Source organism: Chrysemys picta, chromosome 10 (genome assembly GCF_011386835.1).
Source record: "Chrysemys picta bellii isolate R12L10 chromosome 10, ASM1138683v2, whole genome shotgun sequence".
Classification (NCBI taxonomy): Eukaryota; Metazoa; Chordata; order Testudines; family Emydidae; genus Chrysemys; species Chrysemys picta.
Window position 1 is genome coordinate 55,408,792 of NC_088800.1, and position 21,619 is coordinate 55,430,410.

A 21,619-nucleotide genomic window follows, 5' to 3' on the forward strand; every position below is an offset into this window, starting at 1 on the left:
AACCGATCCTGGGCGTCTCATTGGCTGCTGGTGTCTGGAGTCCCTTGTGCCTTCTGGCCAATGAAGCCCGGAGGGAGGCTCCCAGCCCGCTCAGCAGTTAGGGATCCTCTATAAATTCTCATGCTGGACAAAGAAAAGCGCCTTGACTTGAGGGGCCGGGAGCAAGAGCACAATTTGGGCCTCCAGACCATGAGGTTGGACTAAACCTCAGGAGATTTTTAGAAATCCTACATCTGGCTTCTTCTCCGCGTTTGTCTCCTGGTCTCTGAGCCTTGGGGGGGGGGGAGGGGGGGCTGAGGGTCACGTTTTCCAGCTTTTCTCCACAACCACCAGGGCTAGGAACCACCTGACTCCGGGAGCCCAGGCTTTAAGAAAAACACCAGTTGTTGGGAGGCTCATGCTGAAATCGCCAGAGCTGGCCGCCAGTGAAACTAAGGAAGGGAAAGCGTCTTCCACATAGGTCCTTTGCCAGTGGCAAGGATGAGTCCGGCTTGCATGGGAGGGCGAAGGAGTGGTGTGAGAGCTGGGGAATGAGAGATGTTCAACCACCTGCAGCTTCCAGAGCCTCAGGACCTCTGAAGATCAGCCCTTCAGAGGAGGCCTGGAAAGAGCGACACCAGCTGCAATGCATGTTGCAGCTCACAGAGCCTCAAATCCCAGCATGCAGCATCCCATATGGGCTAGAGCAGGGGCCATGGAGACCACAGGCACAGCTCCAAGCATGTGGGATGACAGAGGGTGTATATCCTACCCCAAATGAGGCCTCTGTGTTGCATGCCAGATGAGCTGGCTGCTGGCAAAGGGCAGTGTGACTGTATTTAAATGTGGCACCTTCACCATGTTCCATCCACAGACAAAGCCCATGCTTTGAAAGCACACTATAGGTAGGGAAACTGAGGCATAGCCTCGGAGGGAAAGCTACTTGCCCAAGGTCACAGAGCAAGTCCAGGACAGAGCTGGAATGGAACCCAGGAGTCCTGTCTCCCAGTCCCCTGCTCTAACCTTCCATGAACAATGACAGACCCTAGACTTTTCTCAGCCCAGTTTAAACACCAGCTACAGCATTTCCCTCCCCATCAGATCACATGGTCCAGTCCTTGGATGTTACAGGTCCCAGCATGGTTTTCAGGGCTGCAAAGCTTGGACACCTTAGCCTCTGCTTCAGCACTTCCCCTCATCAGTCAGATAAACTAAACAGCCCCAGCCCTAGCTAGTCAGAGGCCAGAGAGGGGAGGGGCAGAGGGGGTCTCTTGGAAGGAAAGAAATCAAACTGCCTCAGGAGGCACCCACAGGGACCTCAATGCACGTGTATGCACACACTGCTGGCTCCCCCCAAGTCACACTGTGCTTAGAGTCTTCTATTTGCACCCATTCCCTGGTGAGCCTTGGCTCTGGAGCAGAGTAGGGTTAGACAGGAGTGCAACTCTGCCTGTCAGCTTTTATTTAACCCAAACTTATTGGAGCAGCTCCTGGGGCTGGTCCCAATGCCCGACACATTCACTCTCCCGTGGACTCTAGTCCTAGTCGCTTCAACCCCAATATTCCCCTCTCTCCTCCCCACCCCAGGGCCTCGAAGGGGAGGCCAGATGCTGAGCTTTGGCCACCAGAGCTGGACTCTGAGAGCCACCAACAGCCAGCAAGGTCTGGGGAGAGGGAGGCAGGAAGGGGGCCTGGGCCAGGGACCCGTCACCAGTTCTGACCTAGCCCAGGGAAGTTGCAACTAGGTGCTGTTGGCTGTCCAGGATGTGGGGGGAGCTCATGGGATGGGAATTCACCTCATGCTCTGCAGTGCTGGCACAGATGTAGCCAGGTATGCTGAAGGGCTTGTGAGATGCAGGGACAGGGATCACGCTGGGCTGGAATATGCTGGTGATTGAAAGGCTTTGGGTGTTAGCTGGCAGAACCCCCTACCCCGCCCCATCCTGTTTGACTCTTGGCCTGTGTAGACTGCCAAGGATACCAGTAGCCACTGGACCTACAGGTGACCAACACTGGGGCCCCCAACCAAAGCTCTGCCACAGCATCCTGGGGACCTTTCTGCAGCCACAAATTCAACCCATGCACATGGGCCTCCAGAGGGGTACATGACCCCTCACCCACGTGCCAACACACTGCTTTTATGGCTGTCACTCGTTAACAGGCCACCCCCCTGGCATACAGGCCAGTAGACATCACTAAACGTCCTGGCTATGGTGGGCTAAGGTCAGATTGCACTGTGGGATTTTGGGCTGAACAAGGTCAAGGTCTGAGTGGGAGGCAAAGAGCCATGGCCCTACAGAGATCCTGGCAGAATCTACTACCTGCATCCAGGCAGGCTGAGTGTTAGGTAACCAATTCCCTTCTGCAAGAAACAGGCTGTGGAGCCAGCCCCCGAAAAGAGCTTGTGAAAATAAAGGCGTTTCCCGTGTGGGATTTCAAACAGTGTTCAGAAATCCAGACACTCAGGGCACACCGCAGGCTGAGCTGGTCTAGGGATACCTGCCAGACTGTGGTAGGAGGGGAGGGGGTCAATTCCTGGTGACTGTGTTGGCCCAACTCTGAAATACCTGCGGTGGGGTGCATGGGTCACTCATTCCTCTCAGCACTATGGGAAGCAGCAGGGGTTGTTGATCCAAGGCTCTGACTCTGGGCGTGAGAGCTGCTAGAAGAACCTGCACAGCAGTTGTGATAGTTGAAGTCTCAAGCAAGTTTTGCACTAAAGCTTCATGGCTCATCACCAAGAACCTTCCCCAGAGAGAAAAGGCCAAAGCCCAGCACTTCAGTGCCCTCGGGCAAACATAGCACTGACTGCTTAGAGGTACCTGGTTCAATCCTGACTTTGGCAGGCCCATCAGGTGCCTTTTCAATGAGGACAGCTTCATACTCAGCTCCTAAGCGCACTCCCCACTTTGTGAAATAGGGAGGGTAAGGAAAGAGCTTCTGCCCCTACCTGGGGGTGGAAGGAAAGGAATCCTTATGGCCAACCAACCAGTTGCAGGAGTGCTCTAGGAGCCTGGCTCTGTGCCTGCTGCCTGGGAGATGTGGACCCTTTATGTTCCTGTGGTGGGACAGGACAGTTCTCACCCCTCAGGCAGGAAGGGGTTACAGAGCTCAGCTGGGCACAGTCAGCCCCAACCTGGCACAGGTGGGAAGCCTGTCAAACTTGGAGAGGGGTGGCCCTTTAAAAGGGAGGACCCAAGCCACATGCAGGGTGGCACTCAGAGAGAAGAGCTCCCTAGCCCAAGGGGCTGCTTACCAGGATGTCTGAAGAGCCTCTGCTGCCTGCATCCCCTGAAGTAGAGGGACCATCCTTACTTTGTTTGGAACCCAAGACCCTCAGCCTAGGTCCTCAGGACAGGAGGGGTCAGGGAGTCAGGCCCTCTTCCCAGTCACCCCTGCCCTCTTACCTTTCAGGCAACTGCTGGGGGAGCCTGCACTCTTTGTGGGCTCCAAGGTTGTTTGGTTTGCCCTTGCTGGTTTTGGACTGCTTTACTCCTGGAAGGGGGGCTGCCATCTCCCTCAGACCTACAGCCGGAGAAGCACACTCTAAACTGCAACATCTATAGCCAGAGAGGGATGTCTGGGACAGGCCCACCTTCACCCCATGGGATGCCCTCGAGGTACAACCTCCACATTTCTATTCAGAGAAGGCCCTGGATGTCCTTGCTTCATCCTGTCACTCCTTCACTCACAGATCTCCTCACATCTCTGCTTACAAAGGGAAGCCTAAGGCTTTGGCAGCAAATGCCAGGCAGATATTAACATGCTTTGTGTGAGCGGCCATGGCACAGCTGTTTTTCAGGAGAGGGACCATTCCTCCCAGCTGGACTCAAACCAGAGATCTAAGGGCATCATTCCAAGTACACTACACCACCTGCATGAACTACTGAGCTATTGAAGGGCACCAGGCAGGGGAGCCCGTATATGTGCCTGTGCAATCTCTCCCCAGGCAGACTGCAGGCACCTTCTCTTGGTTAAATGGAGTAACTAAAGAGGGCAGTATCATCCCAGTGTCGGCAGGGCACTCTCCCCTACCCCAGCCCCCTACTCCCCCCATCCCCCTCAATCCCAGCCATTTGAGGGTTGATTCCCACAAGAACCTCTGAAAGAACCCAACAAGAGGGGCTGAGCAGATGCTATCGACAATTTGGGCACAGAGCCAGCTGATCTGGAGACACTTCAGCCACGGCTGGCGCACCAGGGAGCTAGAGCTGGGCTTTTGCCTCTGATTTGTGAAGGAAACATCCACCTCAGTCTCCTCTGCCTCCAACGTTTTGATAGCAATGTAGAGAAAGGAGCCTGTCCAGTTAGAACAGGCAGCTCTAGTCATCCCCTTCCAGCACCACGATGTGAGCAAACAGGCTGTCCCCATGGCGGGGTGAACAGGATGGCTGGAGCTTTCCCACCTCAACTTTGCAATAACTGAAGATGGGGGGGGGGGGGGGGCGGGGGGAAACCTCTGAAACCCCCAGCCAGGAGCAGACATCCACACCCCAGCATCTGCACAGCGCTGTCCAAGGTGCACAACAGGAGCGATGTGCTGGGCTGGAACAGGGATCTGGGGAGAGGGAGGGCAGCCCTCCAAACCCAGCTGCAGTCCCAGATGCCCATCTCGCCTTCTGGATCCTCATGTCTGTCATGTATACCAGACGTAGACGCCAGCTACAGAGCTCGCTCATTCCCCAGATGTGTTCGTCCCCAAAGCTTTGCCAGGAACAGATGCGGGGAGCTTAAATAGGATATGTTACATACAGCGCCACCTAATGGCTGAACAGTATAATGGAGATTAGCGGCCAGACCCCGCGGACATCCCCCACAAGACCCAGTTTTCTCCATCCAGCTACTTCCCCCACGCCCCAGACACCGCACAGCGGCCCTGGATTACAGTGCGGCCCCCCCAGCCCCTCCCGGGGTCACTGTGCGCCCCCCCAGCCCCTCCCGCCCGGGGTCACAGTGGCCCCAATTCCTCCCCCATCTCCTCCATCCAGGCGCACTCGCTAGTAACAGGCCCGCGAGCTCAGTGAGTGACCGCCCCCCGCGTGACCTCGTCTTTCATAGCTGAGATCCCCTCCTGTTGCCTGTTCTCACTGCCCCACCTCTTGGTCCCAGCAGCCAATCACGACTGTGGGTAGCAGCCTGTGGTCACAGGGAGGGCAGAGCTAAGGAGCTCCGCCCCCGCCTGGTCAGCTGTGCCTGGGAGTGAAGAGCCCCTGCTCGCTCTGGCCCGAACCCAGCATGCCGCGCGGCCGCTCCTCGCGGCCCGCAGCTTTGATCTGATTGGCTACTAGGGCTATTGATAGCGTTACAGTGCCCGCCTCCTGGGAATGGCATTGGCCGGATTGGGTGATGGCTGTTGCATTGGTGTCACACGCCGTGTTGTGATTGGCTGGACGCGGACAATGGGCTCGAGGATTGGCTGTTGCAGGTGTGGCTCCGCCCCGCAGCGCTGTGATAGGTCAGCGCACACAGTAGGGTTGGCCTCTCTCTGGTCGCGGCTCCGTGTGGTGATGGCGGCTCTGACGGGGAGCGCGGGCGCGGCGGGGCTGTTGCCCTCCCTCTCGGTGCCCGGCGTGACCGAGCTGAAGCCGCTGAGCCGCTACGAGGCCATGCGGCTCGGGCCCGGCTGGAGCCACTCGTGCCACGCCATGCTGTACGCGCCCAACCCGGGCATGCTCTTCGGGCGCATCCCGCTGCGCTACGCCGTGCTGGTCAGCGGGGCCTGGGGCGGGCCTCGGACGGGTTCCATGGGGCGGGGCCTGGGGCTGGGTTTGGGGGCTGGGGCCTAGGTCGGGGCCGGTTGGGCGAGGGGGGAGCCGGGCCTGGGCTGGGTTTGGGGTTTCGGGTAGGGTCTGAGGCGGGTCTGGGGTCGGGAGTGGGGAGCCGGGCGTGGTTGGGAGCGGGGAGCCGGCCTTCAGGGTGCGGGAATGCCATGAGTCTCCTTGGCGGGACGGAGAGCTGGGACCCCCGCTCAGGGCTAGGGCTGAGGTCTTCCCCGCGCTACGGCACCAACTCCCGGCGGGCTGCCCGTCGCTACCCAAGCACAGATCTGCTAGTTGTACCCTGCCTGGCCGTGCCTCGCCCCAGCAGGGCGTGAGCAGCCGGCCTGAGGACAGCGGCTGACCCTCTTCCCCTACACACCACTAGCCATCCCAGCGTGTTTAGCAGAATCGCCCTAGGCCTGTGGATTCTATGCTGGCAGCTGCTGAAGAATAGGCCCTTTAATCCATAGAGAGAGGATGTGTGTGTGCATGTGTCTTTACCTAGTGTTATATGGCCCATATGGCGGTGAGGATGGCTTTGCAGACGTGAACCTCTGCAATGCTGTCTGCCAGAGTTTGCAGATGGGGTGTTCCATTGCCTGTGCTGTCGCACAGGGTTTTGCTGAGCAAGAACGAAGTGAACTGAACAAGACTGGCAGGTTTTGCTGTTGCTCTCCACAGTGCTGTAAGTGACATTGAAACTGACAAGAGTCATGTCTGTTTCACGCGGCTGCACCTTGGGAAGGGCTGAGCAGAGCCTGGAGGTAGTCACTGAGAAGGATCAAAACCCAGATGTAGGGGAGGAGCAGAGCAACAGAAATGCCCCCTTCACAGCAGCCTGCAGAGGAGAGCTCCATCTCCCTTCCTGCAGGAACAGAGGCTGGAGCTTCAGATTTTTCAACCATCCACTGTCTGAGGCGGATCCAAAACATGGAGCTCCAAAACTGGCACTCCACTCCTGGACAGTAGCTAGGAGGTTGGGACTGAACGTGCCCCTTGAGCTCACCAGTGGCTGTGTCTTTTCTGTGTATCTCTGGTTGGTAGGCTTGGTCCTCTGGCTGTGAGGTGCCTGATGCACTTGTCAAGACTTGGGGCTGGCTGCTTGCAGGTCACCTGGCTCCCAGCAGTGGCACTAGGCTGATGGGATTCCCTTTTAGGCTCTCCATATGGTCCAGTATTGATGTCAGGATTCCCCAGTACTGCTTTGCCATTCTTTGGGTATCTCATAAGAAGGCGACCCCCTGGAGGCTCAGCTTCATCCTGCGGACAAGTAGGAATGGGTTTTCTGGGGCTACCACTACGTAAAAATTGGAGGGGTAGGCAAACTGCTCCAATACCAAGGGCAGCAGGATTTTCTGCTAAAAATGATCACAGTGAAAGAGCTGTTTGGCCTTCAGCACTTATTTCCTAGTGAGATGAGTGGGGCAGTTCACGCCACTCGGCTACAAAAACTGTCTGACAGCCCGGCACCGGGTCAAGTTCTAGGTTTTCCTTCACAAAGGCAATTAAAAAAAGAAGCTAATATTGTGCCGAAGCAAATGGGGCAATGGAAGAGGGGTACAATAAAGCCTCAAACCTCTCTGATTAGGGTACAGACTGTCTTGTGCCTCACGTGCTTTGGCCCCTTTGTCTTGGAGAGGTTTCCTGTTGTGGTAAGTGTCCAGCTCTTGGCTGGGGGTACCCTCTCCTCTCCCACAGGGTCCCTGGGGCTATGTACTGTGCCCCATTAACGTAATGCGCCTCTATTGCAGATGCAGATGCGATTTGACGGACTACTGGGCTTTCCTGGGGGGTTCGTGGATCGCCGTTACTGGTCCCTGGAGGATGGTCTGAATCGGGTGCTGGGCTTGGGTTTGGGCTGTGTGCGCCTGACGGAAGCTGATTATCTGTGCTCGCACCTGACAGAGGGGCCACATCGCGTGGTGGCGCACTTCTACGCCAGGCAGCTGACCCTGGAGGAGCTGCACACCATCGAGATCTGCGCGGTGCATTCCCGGGACCACGGGCTGGAGGTGGGGTATTCGGAGGGGGTGTCTGGAAGCTCTGAGACTTCACATCATCGGGGAATGAAACTTCCCTCACTAGGCCTGCTGGGCTGCTATCCATTGCAGCTGGGCGGGGGAATGCACCGCATTTAATAGCTACCAGTGGTGACTGGCGAGTGCTACGCACTGCCACATGGCAATCCCTAGTTGTGAGTCCTTGCCCTTCACTAGGGAGTTGGCAAGGACGTGGTAGCATAGGGAGGGCTTTCTGCTGCACTTTGAAGGGGAGTCCTATTTGCTTTTCAGTCATAAAGATAGTGCCTCTGACATGGGGGTTGAGTGAACTTTAAGTAATCCTCAGCTCCGGTGGACATCCCGTGAGGTCTGGATGTGTTGTCTCTGACTGGAACTGTGATCTTCTGTGTGGCAGTGCCTTGCTTTAATCAACAAGGTATTAGGCCCAGCTTGGATTGCACATAAGTTGGTAAGAAGTCAGAGAAAGAGACATGAGTTTCTTTCTGGGGAATCTGGTGCTACAGGATTCTCTGGCAGGGTTGGTGAGCTTGTGCCAGGTCATCTAATGCCCCTGATGTAGAACCCAGATGGTGGAGGACCCTTTGTACAGCCTGGGTACGATGCTGTGATCTGCCAGGAGTGATGCTGCGTGTGCACTAAATGTGACCCTGGGTTGTGGCACCTGTTGAGGGGGACATGGAGCCACCGCATTCTTGCAGAGTGGTATGAAGGGCAAGGCATAGACCCAGAACATAGGTCATTCCTGGGGGCAGTTGGTGGTACACATGGGGTGTTGGGGGTGTGGTGGTGATGGGGAGTGGTAGGGAAAGGTGGGGTGGTAAGCTGTGGTGCTCCTACTGGGGGATGGTAGGGGATGGGATGGAGCAATGGGTAAGGTGTGGTATGCTGGAGGGAAGAAGTGGTCTTCATTTGGGTCAGGGGTGGGATGGGTAGGTAGGGTGGGTGGTCAGACTGGGGCTAGAGTGCTTGTGCAGAGGGTATGTGGGGCATCACGTGGGTTTGGTATGGAGTAATGGGCAGGGGTGTGGTATTCATGCTGGGGGTTGGGGGGTTGGATGTGGCACCTGTGCTCATCCTGGGGAAGTAAGAGGGGCTGGTATGGGGAGGGCATGCATGGTCTGGGTGCTGGGGTGTGGTATGGCACCTTCATGGATCAGGGTGGCTGGTGGGGCTTTTGCTGAGGGTGGGCTGAAGGTGCAACTTGTTGTTACTGAATTGCTTGTGCTGTTGCAGGTGATGGGAATGGTCCGTGTCCCCTTGTACACCCAGAAGGACCGCATGGGTGGGCTGCCGAACTTCCTGGGGAACTCCTTCATCGGGACTGCTAAATTCCAGCTGCTCTTTGCCCTGAAGGTCTTGAATATGGTGCCTGAGGAGAAGCTGGCAGAGGCGGTGGCTGCCACCCAGAAGCAAAAAAAGCCGGCAGCTGAGACGGCAGCTGTGACGGCCAATGTGACGACGGCAGCTGTGACGGCCAATGTGACCAATGTGACGGCAGCTGTGACGGCCAATCAGATGGTGGCTAAGCCAGCAAATGAGTTGGCAAATCAGCCTTTAGCTGTGGCAAAGGCTGAGCCAGCAGCAAAGCCCGCGACTGAGCCAGCGGCTGAGCCAGCACCTGAGCCCATGGCTGAGCCAGCGGCTGAGGCTATGGCTGAGTGATGAATTTTTCTTTTTCAACTTGGTTAAAAATGGGTAAAGAGACTAGAGACTTTCTTCTAACTTTCCAGACAGTCACTGGCTGCAAATGCTGCCCAGGTGACTCCACCTCAGGTGGGATGGGATTAGATTTGCCTGAAGCAATGGAAAGCTATATTTTGTAAGGCCCATAAACAGTACCAAGCTTTCCAGATACCTCTTAACTGCCCCCCTCCGGTGTCTGTGTGCTTACCCGAGGACTCTCTTAGAATGCTTTAATTTACAGGGATGCTCTGCTCCATTCAGGTCCCAGCTTAGGTATTGTTTTAATGAACAGAAATGTTACTTTTTAAATTGTTCCAAGGAGGGTTTTTAGACCCCTGCTGCAGTATTGTGAACCCAATCACAGCTGTGTTCGGGAAGGGACGGGGGAATAAGTGAACCCAATTGAAAAGAGGCATGTCTGCCAGCTGTAGCTCCATGCCAGGTGCACAAATGAAACTGCCTCCTGTAGGAACAGTCCAGGGGTGCTCCTAGTGTTCCCAGGTTTCATGACTTTGGTATCACATGGAAGAGTTTAAGGTGGCAGCTTACCTGGCTAGTGGCAATTCCCAGGTGGCTTAGTTGTTGGTGCCCCTGTGGGGTGCAGAAAGGTGGTGTGTGGCTTTGCATATGGAGAGTTGGGGGAGCAGGAAAATGAAATAAATGGCTTTGCTGTAGTTGTTTGCTGTTGGGATCTTTTCTTTCGTATAACGAAAACTGGAGAGCAAAGCTATTCCCGCTAGCACGCTTTGAGTGGCTGTACACCTTGGTGTCTGCATCTACATGGAACGGAGCAGCCAGCATTTGACTGCTGGGAGCTTCCCTTTGCTGAGTTGCCAGGTTAATAAGTGGTTAGTAACTTTTGATTTCATTGTAAGGTGATCCTGGGCTTTGTGCCCCCTCTGACAATAGTAATCGCACTTAACGGGCACCTTTCCTTTTTCCACTGGATTTGCCATTTTCAGTTTACCCTTACATTTCTCACCCCCTTTTCCTTTAGTCCACTCTGGGCCACAACTGTAGTTCCCTTGCTCACTTCCAAACTCTTAGGTGGAACTGGAGCAGTCCTTGTTTGGAAATCCACAAGGCATCACCACTATAGGTCTGCTAACATCACCATGTCTGTGCTGGACTGTGGTTGCCACTCTTCCCACATACTGAATTCCTTCCCCAATACGGTTAGGAACTGTTCCCAGGCCTCCGCTTTGGCTGCAGCCAGTGCCTATGTCTCCGTCTCTGGGGGTTGTCTCGAGCTATCTCAGTGGCCATGAACCACTGTCAATGTCTCATAATTTGGTATTTTCAAAGAATTGCCTTCTTTGCTTCTGCGTAACCATTTACCAAATCCTTGCTGACAGCACAAGTTGCATCCAGAGCTTTCCCTGTCAACAGGAGAACCAACCAGATGGTCCCCTCCTCCTGTGGCCAGGCATGTTATTTCCATTCATTCACACCTGGCTCTGTCGTCTCCCTCTCAACAGATGGGATAATTTCAGCTCTCTATGCACCATCCTCCAGCAGATTCTCCCAGCCTTGCAGCCCAACCTTGCCCTACCAAGGGTCGTAGGGTGCAGCCTGATGCTGCCATATCCACGTTTCAGGTACTCCTACCAAGCCCTTTGCTTTGGTCACCGAACAATCACTCTGAGCCGAGGGAGTTCTCTAAACTGAGACACAGGCCCACAGTGGGGAGCTAATCTCTGTATCCCTCTTTTCCTGATGGCTCAAATTGCTGTAACAGGATACTTGAGGCAGGCTTCAAACCCAAGAGTGGCCAGTCCCTCACTTTCTTCCCATGAATCCTCTTCTCCACTCCCTCTTTCTCTTGTCCCCTCTCCCTCTTGAAGTGGAAGATGGGTTTCCTCTAGCTTGAGAGCCAGAGTCTGACCATCTCCTGGTTTGTGCCCCACCAGGACATCCTACTGCTCACACCAAATGTCACCAAGCTGTTACCTGGTGGGCCCCCAAGATGAGCTGATCAGCCCCTCCACTTGTTCCAGTTTCTACTCCTCAGGCTTCTGACTCCAGTCTCCTTGCCCAGTAAGTTCTAGTCCCACCTGTCCAGACTGTCTTCTCCCTACTCCCAGTCTCCTTGTCCAGTCAATGTTAGTTCCCTCTAACACCCTACTCTACCTCCTGCCCCATATTCTCCATTCCCCCAGCTTCTCATTCAATCTGTGTTCCTTGTGCCAGCCACTCAGTACTGCACCTGGCTCTTTGTCAGCTCCATCTCCCCCACACTCTGCTGGTTCCCAGGCTCCTCATCTGATCACCATTTCCTCCCCTGCCCTACCCACTGGCTTCATCTCCCTCCTCCCTGGCACCCAGCCTCCAGACCCACTCTCTGCTCCCTGGCTCCTTGTTCCATCTACTCCCCCGAGTCCTCCTCCTGCATTACCCTAGGGCTGCTAGTCACTTTGGTGTTTGTGACTTTACATTGCCTGGTTGCCAGTGAGAGTGGGCAGGGGATGGCACCTAGCACACAGGAATGACCGCTTCTCTACTACCTAGCCCCATTGCTGCCAGGAACAGTCATTACAAGGAAAATTTGGCTTTGCTCCCATAGCCCTGGGCTTGAGCATGTTCAGTGGGGCTGTAGAGTTGGTGCATGCAGTCAGGTTGACATTAGGAGCTGGGAGGGTAGGGAACATGCACTATAAAGACAGTCTTTGGAGATTTTTTTCTCTCCAGTGTTGGTCCCAGATATTAGACAAGGTGAGTCATATTTCATTGGACCAACTTCTCAGGAGATTTTTGCAGTTAAAACTTTAGCAAGTCTTCACAAAGCATGGGCAAGCTCCTTTTCCCAAAGGCTTAAGTGGCCAAACATGGGTGGATTTTCACAGCTAAAGATGGGGACTACAACTTTCACAAAAATCTGTACTTTTCTAACATTGAAAAACAATGTTTTGCCCCTTGCCTGCTTCTTAGAGACAGCTAGAATTTAAAAAAAATAGTCACCTGGTGGCAGACAACCAGAATGGAAATGTGGATTAGTCAATAGTTTCCCCAGAGAGATGTTAACCATCTCTGCTAGAGCTGGTACACTACTATTGGCAAGAGAGGAGCTTAGGTCTAGCTCCCCTGAAGTCACGGCAGGGGCCCTTAACTAGATTGCTCTGGAGACTGGGAAAGAGGTCAGGTTAGCCTTAAAAATCATCTCACCACAGCCCAGCAGAACTGTATGTAGTTTCAGGGAAGTCCCTATTAACCTTGATCATAATAATAATCCCAGACATTCTCTACACCCTGTGTGTCATCTCCAAGCATTAGTGATAGGTGTCACCCCATCAGTGTGTCCTTATAACCTGCCAGATTCATTGCTATGGTTGCATAATGCCAATGCTATGGGGCTAGGATAACTGGCAGCCAGCAGGGCTGCACTCAGGATCTGGTTAGTTCAGATTGCTCTGGTGAGGCCTCACTGGAGGTCAGTGACAGCTACAATGGGGCTGAAATAGAGGGAGAAGCCTCCTCCCATTACACTTGTGCTGGTTAGGTACTGTCAGCAAGGGAGGCTCCCCTAGGTTCCTTAAGGCTATTGGCTATATGTGCTCTGTCAGAAAGACCAGGGAAGATCCTGAGCTAAAGTGACATCAAGTATTACATCAGCCAGCCCCCAGGGAGCTGGAGAGAGCAGATGCTGGGGTTATGCATGCCCAGGAAGGGGGTAGTATGACTTCCACGTACGATACCATCCCCCTCCCCTCCATCTACATGATGGGGAGAGGCAAAAATAGGGGCAGCACCAAGGGATGTGCTTCTGTCAGTACAACCCCCTTTTAATGCAGGCATCCAGAAAGTGGTGGGGTGGGGAGGAGAGGGTGAACTATGAATCTAACTACCCCCCTAGGAGAAAAACCTGCTGATAAAATGGTGCAAATGGGCCTGATGATGAGACAGAAGAGCTGCTCTGCAGAGAGCCCTGACAGTGCCAAGAACACTACCATATGTCACTTCAACCAAAATTCATAGGTGTGGAGGATTGTGCTGACCCTGGGCAGGGCTCTCCCTAGCCACTTTCTGAAGGGAAATGACTGTTCTAGCAATGGGGTCACTGAAGCCTCTCAGCAGTGCTCCCTGCTAGGGTTGACTGGGGCAAAGCTTGTCTGGGAGGATGGCCTAGCTGTCTCACCCAGCGCTCCAAGGAGAACAGCTGCTTTTGGCCTTTGTCACCTGTGTTTATGGAGCACACTGTAGGGCACTTGCCGTGGCAAGAGCAGCAGTTTAAATCCAGAGACTTGTAGTTGAAAGCAAGCAGGAGAATCACAAAAGAAAAAATCATTTTAATTAAAGACATTTAGAGAGACAGGCTGACTGTGGCAGCAATATGCTCTTCAATAAATACAGGGGACAGGAGGGTTGGACAGGGTGATGTGTGGCTGACACCTTTGCAATGAGGACAGAGTTCATAAAGGGGCATCGCAGATAGGACAAGTAGCTTGGCTCCTCTGGACGTGCTCCATTGCTGGGGCATTGGGCGTTAGAACAGACAACAGCCACAGGTACAGAAACAGTTGGAAGAGTTCAAACCTAAGCCCACAGGAAAAACGATTCTGTATTGTACAGCCATTTCAGAGCGATAGTAAAGTGCAAGGAAAACAAACCCAATGCACACTGAAGCATGTTTAGCGACTAACTCCTCAAGCACTTTTTAAAAAATGAGCTACATAAGGGGGAAAAAATACAAAACCAGTTACTGCAAATTAGGTTAAGATGCTTTGAGAGAAACCACAGCCTCTCCCTCTGGAGGTGAGAAAATGGAATCTGCTAGCAGCCACTAGATCAAGGGTCATTTACATTGGTATAGTCACTGTCCTAAATACTACAGTGTAGGATACATGATTGAGAGCTCAAACAGAGCGCTGGGCTTGAGTAGGTACCCCTATAATTTCACAGCTGGGAGTCTCTATACAGCATTACCAGGAACAGTTTCAATTGGCAACTCCTTTTGGCCAGAGGCCTGGGCCAAAGCAGATTGTCAATGGCTACTCTGCCTGGGAAGATCACTGGCACAGAAGAGAGCGCTCAGGGGTTTTTCCACTGGGGACCCAACTCATGTACAATGGGAAGAACCAACAGGCCCCATCTAAAAGCATGTTGAGAATAAAGCCATCTGTCACACGACTGTGAATGACAAGGCCTCTCCACGAAGGGTCTATAATAGGAGTTCAAGCCAATCAGACCCCATCTCTCTGGGTGCCTTTGTGGCAACCCCACAACTGAAGGATTGTTGGTGATCTTACTGGCAACTAGAGAACCTGTTCCTCTGTAGCACATGCTAATACAGTGGCTGCATCCCCAACAGACTGATCACTCCCCCTTGTGGTTCCTGTGTGTATAAGAGCAGGCTAACTCAGCCATGTGGCCCTGCACTTCTTTAGTACTAGGACATGTGCATGGGGATAGGGCAAGGGAGTGAACAAGGAGGTTCCACAGGGTAACTTCCCCTCCCCAGGAAAAGCCCATCAGTCCCAGGTTGTCCACATTTCCTCCACATCCTGCCCACAGATGCTAGAGAGATTCCACTCAGGCCCAACCAGGAGCAGTACAAGTCTCATGGCAATCAGGAGAAAGCTGCATGGCACCCACTCTAACTACCCAGACAGCAGGGTGCCAGTGAGGGGCAGATCCAGTCTATTACAGAGGTCTCTAGTCTTCTCACCCTCTTAGCTCCCATACCACCAACAGCACAGGTCCAACAGGGGAAGCAGGATGGCGTTTCCTGGCTAGGATGCAGATGGGCACCGAAGGGAGAGGAAACCTCAGGCTGCTGTAAATCAGCCTGAGTCTGGAGGGCTGAGCAGATCAGAGGGAGGCTGCCCTTCCCATTAGCATAGGGATGTACCCCACAAGGACTGCACCCCTTAACATCCCATGTGGCCCAGCACCTGAGTGCATAATGAATACTGGGTTAGAACTTCTTTACACTGATAAAATTTGCTAAAAGTTTCTGTTGGATGATTAGGAAACAGATCTTCCTGCCCCACCCCAAATACAGAGCACACTGGTATCCATACCAGGCAGGTGGGCCAGGGAAACAAGAGAAAAAACAAGGTGACGTGAGAACAAGGCTGAGAAGTTCTGCTCTGGGGAGGTGTCAGCCCATCCCAAGGAAACAGGCTTGGCTCAGAGTAGCCCTTTTAAAAACCCACTTCTAAGCAGCTTAACAGTCACCTCCTGACCAGCTACCAGCTGGATCTAAGACATTTCAGTGTCAGGAGGAGAGGACTGTCATGTTGCCCAGCCTGCTGGGTGGGGTGGCTCTGGCTGCAGAGCAGGGAGTGCACATACATTTGCAGAGATTCCATTCCTCCCTGGAAGGCAACTTCTTTGCAAAAGAAGGGCCCCCCAGCCAAAAGACTAGCTAGACGTGAGGTACATGCACAAAAATGAAGCACAGCTGGTGGGGGAGGAGCACTGATTCTCAGTCTAAATGGGTGAAGATCATCCCATTGCAGGACCTGGTGAGATCACTGCATGGCACTGGCTAGATCTCTTCTCCTCACTGAGAATGGGGGAAGTTTCCCCACAAAACTCTGGCCCCAGCCCATGCTGGTTGGTCACTGCCCTCTTTCTCAGGCAGGGGCTCTACCTGCCTCACTGCACTGAATTAGACACACAGCAATGGCTGCACAGCCCCAACACCAGCCCATCCTCCAGTTCCCCCCCAAGGCTCTCTCCCTTCGAGTCATTAGCCTCCTTCAGTCCACGTGATCTACACAAAGTGAAGCCTCCATTTTGAAGCTCAGCCATTTCCCTACTGCACAGCAGCAGTTTATACATCTGTCCCAGCTCCACACGAGGCACATTCCTGCTCCACACGGGGAAATCCCAGCTATCCTTACACACTATCGCTCTGACTGAGAAACAGTCTTCTTTGTGATAAAACAATCTATTTCAGCACTATAACAAATGAAGCTGAGTGTGTCCTGCTGAGCTGGGAAATCAACAGCACCTTCAACAATGATCCCCACCGCTGCCTCAAGGCAAGACGCACAGCAGCATCCCAGGGCCTGATTGAAAAAGCTTCCTGGGCTTGGCTCCACCCCACATGGGACAGGGTTACAGAGTGCAAGCTGTATTTGCAGCACACATTCTGTATTAAAAACGGGCTTCTCAGAGCCTCCTGAAAGGGGGGGCGGGGCTGCTAAGACTGTCCTTTATCTAGGATGCTGGCAGTGCCAGGCAGAGGCCCCTGACAAGATAGGAGCTATTCCCACATCACTTAGATAGCAGCTGGCATGGTAATAGCAAGGGGATAGTTATCCTCTACAGTTAGACATTGACCTGTCTTCAAGTGATATCTGGAGAGCTAATTCTTCCAGCAGATTTAAGTTACTTTCAGAGGCCAACTTTGTGCTGTAAGACCCCATCAGTCCCTGTCTCCGTAGTAACCTCCTAGTTACCTGCCACCCACACTGCCAGCAGCAGGAGACAACACACCAGCTTTAGTTCAAGACTTCCTTTGCCAACTCCCAGTTTCAAAGTGGGCACATGAACAGTGGGGATGGGGATGCAGAGCCAAGGAGGCACAGCCTCCGCCAGGGGAAGGGGCTTGTTGACAATTGCTGGAAGGAGGCCAGGCATTTACTCAGTGTATGCTTTGCTCCTATTTGCTCAGTCCTAGCTGATCCCACTAGCAGAGCCGATGGGACAGCACTATTCCAATGTCCTGCTAGCACTCTGGTGCCCCTCCTGTAGCTATGGGGTCTTTTTCCACACTAATTCAATACGTGGGGAGGTCTGGGGCCTTCTGCCTATTGAGGAGATCAATGTCTGGCAAGCTCCACATGGGGAGACAAGTGTCCTGCACAAGTCTTGTGCAAACAAAGCAAGCATTCCACTGCTGACAGTCATGTTGCAGCCTCTACAGGGACTTCAATACCAGACTCCTGGCACAGACCCAGCAAGGCTGCCTATCAGCGCACCCACTTCACACTTCTCATGGCCTGCAGTCTCTATAAACACAAGTGGGGCAGCAGCTAATTTTCTTCAAAAGCAGCGATCTGTGAACAAATCTCATTCCTAAACAGCCTGCGGGAGTTAACTCCAGTTCCAACGGCGACAGTTTAAGGGAATGGAGGTGCTCACTCTTCCCTCTGGGGCTCCAACTACAGGAATAATTCTATACATCTCCCCCACTCCTATCCTGGTGAGCTCTAGCTCAGACTCAAGGCAGAAGGATCTATACAGTATATATATATATATATTTCACTATGAAACAGCAATTTCAATCCCTGTCTTCTACTTTAGAGCATCATGAATCAGATGCTTCGTTTTAAGTCATGGGGTGATGACTCTGGGCATATCAGCAGCAGTTTCCTTCCTGTGAGTGGGCAGGAGTGTTACCAGTAGCAACACAGACTCATCAGCAGGAGCATGGGAGCCCAAGAGAAAATGTGCCCCATTTCCATCTGCCCTTGGACTGAGAGGACATGGCAGGCCCACTCCAGCCCTGGCCCTCTGATGTACTGTGGGCTCTAACATGGTCAGTGCATGTTGATAGCCTTATCGTGCATTCCTGTCATCAGCTATGCTATGGCAAAGCAGATGACTGCATCCTTGTCCATCTCATGTACAACTATGTGTATCTATGTGAGTACTGGCCAAAAGCAAGGAGAGCGGGAGGGGAGGGGAGGTGTAAAACACAGAGCTGTAATGGGAAGGGCCACTTGCCTACAGCACAGTGACACCCCTTATAAGACAGCAATGACTGTAAATCCACACAGGATTCCTTGGGACTCTGGGCCAAGAAGATGGCAAGTCAGGGCTGCAGCAAGTCAAGCATATGGTCTGCCAAATCTCAGTCAATCCACAGCTGAGTGGTCAATTTTAAGAGGCTGGGTTGTTGATAGGAAGCCCGCATCACTGGAATCAGTACAGAGCCAGATGATTCAGGAGATAAAAAGGAAGAATGATCCTATTAAAGACAAGAGAACAGCTGTCTGAAAACCATGGAAATGACAGGACAGACATTGTACTTTACAGAACAAAGTGTGACCTCCTGCGCTGAAGAGCTTACAGTCTAAGACACTGGGGCTTTGCGCATTTGAGCCAGTGGGAGGAGAATGGGGAGTTTACTATTCTGATTTCCAGACCCTGCGGAACTGGGGGGGAGGGAGGGGGCGGCGCAGAGTCTCAAATGCTCAGGGCCCAGCTGAGCTGCTCTAAACGCTCAAGGAAAGGGGTCACCTGCAGCAGCAGGAAATTGCATTTAACAACATTCACTGGGCTCAAATAAATTACATCAAGTTAATTCTCGGGGGGGGGGGGGGGGGGGGAATCAGGGCCTTAAGTCAATGGGCATTTGCCATCAACTGTAGCAGGAGCGAAGTCAATAACAAAAGAGGCAAGATTATTAAATAGTTGCCAGTGTACAGCCCTGCACAGAGGGATCCCGGGGTGCAGCGCTCTCAGAAGCTGGGCTCTAGCCGTTTCCAAGAGGCTGAATTGTACGTTGAGGCACACAGTCTATGTTGCAGTGACCCTTGCTTGAGGCATCTTGCCTCATGTGCCCCAGGCGCTACGGTGGGTCTGTTATGCCACTGGCTTGTTGCAGTGCAGGACTCCAGAGAGAAGATAAACCCCATTCTCACAGCTACCTACCTCTCGCTTTGCCGACATCCTCTGACTGGGTCACGTTGCCCGGCTGTATTCAATGCCACTCTTTGCGGAAATGCCAGACCATGGCAGCAGGCTGCGGAGGAGACTCTGGGCTTGGCGGTATATCCGGTGAGGAATCGAACATGGGCTCAGGCTGGCAAGTGTTGAGCCAATATGCTGTAGGTAGTCAGTGAGCCTCAGTTAAGGACAACAGGGACATTTACAGTGAAACGTAAGAAAACCTAAAAAACACTGTATTGACAGCAGCTTGTAGGACAGTAGCAGGCAATGAGAGCTAGGCCAGGCAAAGCAGCACTGGCCAGCTATCTGCCCTTCATAGCTAACTGCTCAGGTACAAATAAGCAGGTCTGTACTGCACAGTAAGAGTAAGACACTTTGGGAACATTCCTTACAATATGCCCAGGAAATGCTTTAGCTGAAGAATCACTTTAATTCCACAGCACTTCAGCTGCTGGAGCCAGGGACCGTCTGGCAGCACAGACATTTTGATTGCTCAGCTACAACTACATGTTACCATCAGGGCTTTGGAGCAGAGCCCGGAGCTGGAACGTGGAGCAGCTCTGGAGCAGTGGAGCTGCAGGTTTTTGCCTGGAGCTGGAGTGGAGCCAGAGCACAGTTCCAAAGCCCTGGTTACCATTAAGGAGTTAGGGAGAAGGGACTGCTTTACGCTCCCCCCAAGACTGACTGACCTGAAGCATATCCTATAATTTAGTTTGTCATCTCTGTTCTGTACCCACCCTGCCTCCCTGAAGAGAGTGTGAATCCCTAGAGCCGTTCAGAAGAGTGGAGTAAGACACCTTACTGAATAGTACGCTTCCAGCTGCATTTGGAGCCCACCACACCATTAGCGTTGGGAAGGTTCCACTGCATGACCCACAATAGTTAGCAAGTTTCTGATATACCCAACAAAGGGCAGACACTGCCTGTCTTCTCTGGACAGGAGGAGAACAGCTCACTAGCCCTTCATATCTGAGACCTGACTTCAAGTCCCCAATCACATCAGTAGTGAAACCATTTGGAAGCCACCACACAATGGTGCAGTCTCTGCTCAAGCGGAAGCCAAGACCGGATCAGATGATGATGCTGTAGGTTGGGATTAAGGCTTTGGATACTAAGTGTTGCTAGCACAGCTATGTCAGCTGGGAGCGTAGGGGGTGGGAAATCACACCCTCTAGCCAGTACAGCAATGCTGGCAAACCCCCCAGTGTAGACATCACTATGCTGACTGAAAGGTGCTTCTGTTGGTATAGCTATACCAGCTCCCCGAACAACATTAGCTATGCTGACAGAACAACTGTTGGTTTGTGCTCCATCTTCACTAAGGGGCTCTGCTGGCATATGTAGTATATAGGAGCCCTTAGATACATTGACAGAGCCATGTGGGGAGCCCGGGACTGGAATAGCAGGGGAGGAGCTGCAGGTCTTGCCTCAGGTGCAGTCAGCAGAGCTGTGCTGAGGGAGTTTTGCACAGTGCCCATCCACACCACATCTAGTCCTAGCTAAACAGTTGGATTACCATCAGTCACCCAACGTAGAAAAGATATACACCCCTAACCTCACAAGAGACATGTACTGTTCTACTGAACGGATCCCATAGCACCCTTGAGGAAGTCAGGCACGAACATGTCAGAGACAAATCCAAATTTCCTCTGGAAAGCAAGGAATCCAGATCCTTAAATTGGGATCAGTCAATTGCAAACAGGCTTGCTTTGCAGGGTTTGTTTTAACCAGACACATGGTATTTGGGATATCTCACTCTGCAGCTAATCAAGTCCAGGGTAAAGGATATAAGATTGTCCAAGGAGGATGTCCACCATTGATGTATAGAACATAGGTGAAGCCGTCTTTGAGGACCCCTCTGATAGAATAATAATAGGGCAGGTAGTGGTGCTGTCTAAAGTCTCTATTTTCATAGAAGTTAATTGCCGTGTTGTTGGTGGTGAGGACATGCAAGTAGATGGCTTTACAGTGGTCTTGGGCAGTTGTCGATATATGATCCTTCAAGCTTTCAAGTAAGAGGGAACCTATCAAAGGAAGGAAGAACAGCATTACACAGAGCAGCAGCGCTCTTACTGGGACAGGGTGGAGAGTGTAGTCAAGCCTCTGCACCAGCCATCAGTGCCTCTGAACAAAACTCCTAGACTAAATTCCCTGTAAGCTGCACAACCACGCAGCAGGCTCCCAAGGGCCACGCAGACAGGCGGGGAGAGGTGCCCCTCGCCTGGCCAGACGAGCCCCTCCCCCAGCCCAGAGCTGCTGCGGCGAGAGAGGGCTGGGTGAGTGTCCTTTTTCCCCCCACTGCAGCCCCAGGGCACCCTGCACCCCAAACCCCTCATTCCCAGCCCCACCCCAGAGCTTTCACCCCTAGCCACAGCCCTCACCCCTCTGCACCACAACCCTCAGCCCCACCCTCAAGCCCCCTCCCACACTCCCAACCCCTTGGTCCCACTCCCACAACACGTCACCTCTATATTGTTAGAGAACAAAATTCATTGCACACATGGATGTAAAAAATTAGAGGGAACACTGTTCTAGAGAGACAAGGTGGGTGAT

General features: G+C 53.0%; 2 protein-coding genes across 5 annotated transcripts in view; one reads left to right on the forward strand and one right to left on the reverse strand.

Annotated features, from left to right (window-relative positions):
- Positions 1-5,437: 5,437 nt before the first annotated feature.
- NUDT16L1 (nudix hydrolase 16 like 1) lies at positions 5,438-10,116 on the forward strand. Of its 2 annotated transcripts, XM_008176115.4 has the most exons (3): positions 5,438-5,687; positions 7,490-7,750; positions 8,993-10,116. In XM_008176115.4, exons 1-3 carry the CDS (start codon positions 5,487-5,489, stop codon positions 9,419-9,421), a joined length of 891 nt encoding a protein of 296 aa, XP_008174337.2. In that variant the 5' UTR covers positions 5,438-5,486; the 3' UTR covers positions 9,422-10,116. The 2 variants fall into 2 exon arrangements, with proteins under 2 accessions (XP_008174337.2, XP_042710014.2); XM_042854080.2 differs by lacking the exon at positions 7,490-7,750 and having other exon boundaries at positions 5,442-5,687.
- Positions 10,117-13,710: 3,594 nt separating this feature from the next.
- NAA60 (N-alpha-acetyltransferase 60, NatF catalytic subunit) overlaps positions 13,711-21,619 on the reverse strand; it is a 39,625-nt gene continuing 31,716 nt past the window's right edge. For all 3 annotated transcript variants that reach the window (XM_005312135.5, XM_005312134.5, XM_005312136.5), the window contains 3 exons: positions 20,856-21,090; positions 19,049-19,235; positions 13,711-18,362 (listed from right to left, as the gene is read on the reverse strand). In XM_005312135.5, the coding sequence (XP_005312192.1) occupies positions 19,079-19,235; positions 20,856-21,090 (392 nt within the window). In that variant the 3' untranslated portion in view covers positions 13,711-18,362; positions 19,049-19,078. The remainder of the gene's footprint in view (positions 18,363-19,048; positions 19,236-20,855; positions 21,091-21,619) is intronic.

Excerpts from the sequence above, each read along its gene's own strand:
- NUDT16L1 (XM_008176115.4), top strand. The coding sequence starts at position 5,487 with ATGGCGGCTCTGACGGGGAGCGCGGGCGCGGCGGGGCTGTTGCCCTCC. Across the intron at positions 5,688-7,489 it reads CGCTGCGCTACGCCGTGCTG|ATGCAGATGCGATTTGACGG; the intron begins GTCAGCGGGGCC and ends CCTCTATTGCAG. Across the intron at positions 7,751-8,992 it reads CCCGGGACCACGGGCTGGAG|GTGATGGGAATGGTCCGTGT; the intron begins GTGGGGTATTCG and ends GTGCTGTTGCAG.